Source organism: Aphis gossypii, unplaced genomic scaffold (genome assembly GCF_020184175.1).
Source record: "Aphis gossypii isolate Hap1 unplaced genomic scaffold, ASM2018417v2 Contig00310, whole genome shotgun sequence".
NCBI lineage: Eukaryota > Metazoa > Arthropoda > Insecta > Hemiptera > Aphididae > Aphis > Aphis gossypii.
The window spans coordinates 81,512-87,197 of NW_026083062.1; the positions used below are offsets into that span (position 1 = coordinate 81,512).

The 5,686-nt window shown below is 34.9% G+C and overlaps 1 protein-coding gene across 1 annotated transcript; it reads left to right on the forward strand.

Annotated features, from left to right (window-relative positions):
* The first annotated feature begins 297 nt into the window (after positions 1 to 297).
* On the forward strand, positions 298 to 3,304 carry LOC126553705 (uncharacterized). The gene is made up of 2 exons (XM_050208834.1): positions 298 to 542; positions 1,360 to 3,304. Exons 1-2 carry the CDS (start codon positions 298 to 300, stop codon positions 3,302 to 3,304), a joined length of 2,190 nt encoding a protein of 729 aa, XP_050064791.1.
* The last annotated feature ends 2,382 nt before the right edge of the window (positions 3,305 to 5,686 follow it).

The following is a 5,686-nucleotide window of genomic DNA, read 5'->3' on the forward strand; positions in this document are numbered from 1 at the left end:
GATAATAATTATAATTTTTCTAATCAACCAATTGGCAATCAAAAAAGAAAATTTAATATACTATGGTTAACTAAATACAAATGGTTAACATATTCAAAAATTGAAGATAGTGCTTTTTGTAAAGTTTGCGTATTATTTTCAAATTCCGAAGCTGGTTATAGTTCAAACCAATCACTTCATACATTTGTTAAAAAGGGGTACAATAATTGGAAAAAAGGCTTAAAAAAATTCGAAAAACACGGAAGCTTAAATTATCATAAAGAAGCTAATTTAAAAGCTGACCATTTTATGGATGTCATGTTAGGAAAAATATTATCGGTTGATAAACAAATTGACAAATTTCATCACCGACAGACTTTAGAGAACCATGAAAAACTTAAACCGATAATAAAAATAATTATTTTGTATGAACGACAATGTCTACCACTTAGGGCACATCGAGATTATGGAACGTTTAATATAGATCAAGAGCCCGAGTGCAGCGACTATTCAGGAGATACAAATTTAAAACAAAATTTAAAGACTTGTGGAAAAAATTCAACGTATATTAGTTGGAATATTCAAAACCAAATAATAGATGCTTGCGATGAAGTCATTTTAACAAAACGTGTAACTAAAATTAACAACGCTAAATGTTTTACTATACTCGCTGACAAATTGTCTGATATTTCTTCTATTGAACAATTCGCATTGTGCATAAGATATATTGAATTAACCGATGTAAACAATTTTAAAATAGTTGAAAATTGTTTAAAATTTTTACCAGTAGAATCAACTTTGGGTCAAAATTTAGCAGATGTACTTTTAACAACATTGAATTCATGTGGTATTAACATGAATTATTTACGCGGACAAGGTTACGATGGGGCTGCAGCAATGAGTGGAAAATTTAAAGGTGTCCAAGGGCGTGTAATAGAAAAATATCCAATTGCACTCTATGTACATTGTGTTTCACACAGCTTAAATTTGGATTTATCTAATGCTGTTGATGTAGTACCTTTTAGGAATAGTTTTGGTGTTATAGAAAAAGTATACACGTTTTGTAATACATCAAAACGTCAAATTATTTAAAAAAATTAAATTCAACTCTTAGTTCCTGATATTAATAAAATTAAACTTGTACAACTATGTTCAACTAGATGGGTTGAACGACACGATTCAATAATAGTATTTAATCAACTTTTATTCGCGGCGTAGGGAAATTGGCGCTCCCATCGCCCGGTACTAAAGTATCGCAATAGCCCCTTGCTGGTGGAAAGTTCCAGGTGAACGATTCCAGCAAGGAGAGGGGAGAAATCCCCCAACCCGTTGGGCACTCCATTAATGGGGGTTTGGCGTGAGGCTAACCACCTCACACAGGAAAAAAATATGGGTTCCAGAACAACACAAAACCAAGCCTAGGATAAAAAATTATTTGGATAAGTTTAATCTCGGAACCTGGAATGTGCGATCGCTGTACATAGCGGGCGCACTAACAGTTGTAGAAGCTAATTTAGAACAATATGGAATTGCAATAGCAGCAATTCAAGAAGTTAGATGGACAGGAGAAGGAAATTTAAAATCAAAGAAACATACTATCTTTTATAGTGGTGGACAAAGACATGAGCGAGGAGTAGGATTTATTGTTAGCAATGAATACTTACCATACATAAAAAGATTTGAGCCGTATAATGACAGACTATGTTATATCCAAGTTGAATGTAAACATATGACTTTAATAATGATAAATGGCTATGCACCTACAGAAGACAAGCAACAAGACGAGAAAGAAGCTTTTTATGAAGACCTGAACACGATATTCGAATCAATTGCCAAAAGCCAACCGAAGATTATCTTTGGAGATTTCAACGCTAAAATAGGAAAAGAAGAAATATATAGACCAACAATAGAAAAAGAAAGCCTCCACACTCATTCTAATGAAAATGGAAACCGACTAATTAACTTTGCAATCTCTAAAGTACTAAGGATAAGTAGCACGTGTTTCCCACACAAAACCATCCATAAAGAAACATGGGTCTCACCCGGAGGTAGTACCAAAAACCAAATTGATCATATCATGACAGATATGAAGATAAACAATATTATAGAAGATGTCAGGAGCCATCGTGGAGTGTCTGCTCAGTCAGATCACTTCTTAGTTAAAGCTAAAATACAAATTAAACTACCTCGTAAATGGAGAAAAAGAATAATAATAGAAGAAAAAGTTGATATAGATAACATAAGAAACTCTGAAATGTTAAAAGAATACAAAAATAAACTAAAGAACAAATTAAAGGACGGAATAGAGGCAGAAAATATTGAAACCCGTTGGAAAAAATTAGAGGGAATAATAAAAACAACTGCTTTGGAACACCTAGGAAAAAAGAAAAAAGTACAAAAGCATAAATGGTTTAACGATAAGTGTCAAAGCGCAATTGAAGAAAGGGATAAAGCGAGATCATTGATGCTTACAAACCCAAACACAGAAAACAATAACAATTTTGCCCAGAAGCTTAGAGAAGCTAAACGTATAATAAGAAGGGAAAAACGATTATGGGAAAAGGAAAGAATAAAACAGATTGAAGACAACAGGACGAACCCGAAACTCTTCTTCAAACAAACAAAAGAATTAAAAACGGGGTATAACCCCAGAACAGAAATAATGAAAGAAGAAAATGGAGAACTTGTAACAGAAGGAGAAGAAATTGAAAAACAGTTTGGGAAAGTGTTCGAGGAACTACTCAACACACAAACGCACCAAGACCATACGCAAATTGAGTACTATACAGCAGAACCTGAAGACGTAGAACCAACGGACGACGAAGTTAGAATGACCATAAACACACTTAAAAATAATAAATCGCCAGGTGAAGATGGCTTAGCTTCAGAACTCATAAAATATGGTGGTGAGGAACTAATAAGAGAAGTAGGGAAATTAATCAGAGATGTATGGCATAAACAAGAAATACCAAAAGAATGGCAACTAGCAATAATATGTCCAATTTATAAAAAGGGAGACAGATCAAGATACCAAAATTACCGAGGAATATCGTTGCTAAATACAATGTACAAAGTATTGTCAGGTCTCATACTAAACAGAATAAAACCTTACATAAAAGATATCATTGGGGACCACCAATGTGGTTTTATGAGTGGTAAATCCACCATAGATCATATTTTAACTGTTAATCAACTAGTTGAGAAACATTATGAATTCAACAATGATCTACATCTACTATTTATTGACTTTAAACAGGTTTATGATTCAATTAATAGAGAAGTACTATGGGACACACTTATAACCTTTGGGATACCAGCTAGATAGTGAAAATGATGGAATTATGTATGAATAAAACCAGAGGTAAAGTTAGATTCAATCAGCATATATCAGATGAATTTGAAGTTAAGACTGGACTTCGACAGGGAGATGCCCTATCCCCAATACTCTTTAATATAGTCTTAGAAATGGTAGTTAGAAAAACTCAGAAAAAATATGGTGGGGTAAACTTGGAAGAGAACAGAAGACAATGCGGAGTACTAGCGTATGTAGATGATATTATCATATTGGGATCAGACAGTCAAGAAGTCAAAGCAGGAACCAAAGAACTAATAATAAACAGCAAAGACATTGGATTACAAATAAACGAAGGGAAAACCAAATATATGGTAATATCTAGGCGAGAAAATCACGAGGAAAATTTAGAAGTTGAGAATTATAAATTTGAAAGAATACAAAATTTCAAATACCTGTGTGCGATAAGCGGCTGCACAACGAAGCCGGCCGGCGCGTATACGTGTATGTGTGTGCACAGGCGGCAGCTACACGTGAAACGACGAGCTTGATGTCTTCGTATTAATTGTTCCTCGTAAACTCTGTAAGAGGGGAGGCGACGGAGAGAGTGGACTGTATAGGATAATGAATATGAGATAATTACTAACAACAACATAGAGTTTGGTGGTGTGACAATGTACAGAACAATATTTATTTTAATGTTCTGCAATTCAAAAATCTTAAGCTAATGTTAGTAATAATAAAAGGTAATGACACGATCACAAAACCGATCGGCATAAATAAAAGACAATAAATTCGATATGAAATAATAATATAAAAGTACGAGTCGCGAAATGCGAATAATAAATATAAACAGTGATAACGTGTGTATGACCTGATACCGGATCTGATAAGCACGGAGATGGTCCGGTTGTCCCACAAGCACGGAGGTGGTCCGGTTGTCCCACGACGACAATTAACAGAACGACGGACGGGCGAAAAACGGAGGTTTTGGCGCAGGTGGCCTTAAAAAACACAAACTCGTGTGTGTGCACGGTGACACGACACGACACGGAACGCAAAATTGTCCGGGCGGTGGTTTTCGGCGCAGGTGGCCATAAAAAAAAGCACAACTCGACTTCGTTACGACGAAAAACCAAGACGGCAGATTCACGAACGACGGACGTAGAACAACAGAAAAAAAAACGTGCCGAGTACAGGTTAGGTTAGATACAGGTCGGTTTATCTTTCAATTTTTCTTTCACGATACCCGCGACGAAGACGGTCGAACTTTGCACTACCATATCGTTCTGATAACAATATCGTTTGTGATTAATGTACACGACAGACGGACCGCGCACACGCACACAACGTTCACGGGCCCTACAACACTTGAATGTGTACCCTACAACCTGGGTGTTACAATAAATAACAAAAATAATAATCACGATGAAATTAAAATAAGACTAACTGCAGCAAATAAATGCTATTACGGAGTAACGAGTATACTAAAATCAAAACAGGTATCACTCAAGTCAAAAATTACAATATACAAGGTAATTATCAGACCAGTCCTTCTATATGCGTGTGAAACATGGCCAACGACTAAAGGAGACGAAGACAAATTAGCAATACTCGAAAGAAGAATATTAAGAAGAATATTTGGGCCAAAAATAAATAACATGACACAACAGTATGAGAAAAGAAACAATATAGAAATACAACAGTTATATAAAGAGCCAGACATAGTAGCAGTATAAAAAAATAGGAGAATGGCATGGGCCGGTCATGTATGGAGGTCAAATGGTCTTATGAAAGAAGTTTTAAAATGGAAACCCCAGGGGAAAAGACCACTTGGCAGACCGAAACAAAGGTGGATCGACAAAGTGGAGAAGAACTTAGCAGAGATCGGAATACGAGATGGAGAAACAATAGCACAAGACAGAGACAGATGGAAGCAAGTTTGTGTTGCGGTAATGGGCCTCAATGGCCTTTAAAAACCGAAAAAAAAAAAATCAACTTTTATTACCTGTAGTGGCTGCGTTAGAAGAAATTCAACCGTGGAACTGTAAAGACTCTTCATCAGGTGCATTTTTACTTTTAAATGGTATTTGTCAATCTACATTTATTATTTCATTACTTTGTTCAGAAAAATTATTAGCTTTTACTTTACCAATAAGTAAAATACTTCAAACGACAGATATAAATCTAACAACTGCAGTTAACCAAGTAGAAAGTGTAGTGTCTATTATCCGACGACTTAGAAGTAATGCCGACAATGAATTTAAAAAATTATTTTTAGAAGCACAAGAAGTTGCCTCTAATTTAGACTTGACTATACCTAGTCTATAATTTTTATGTTCTAAAAACTAAAGGCGAACGATTCAATAAAAATAACATAATAAAAAATAAAAATAAATAAATATTTTTAAAACA

Coding starts and splice junctions, on each gene's coding strand:
- LOC126553705 (XM_050208834.1), top strand. CDS start 298: ATGTTAGGAAAAATATTATCGGTTGATAAACAAATTGACAAATTTCAT. Junction 543..1,359: donor ACTTGTGGAAAAAATTCAAC/GTATATTAGTTG, acceptor CACCTCACACAG/GAAAAAAATATGGGTTCCAG.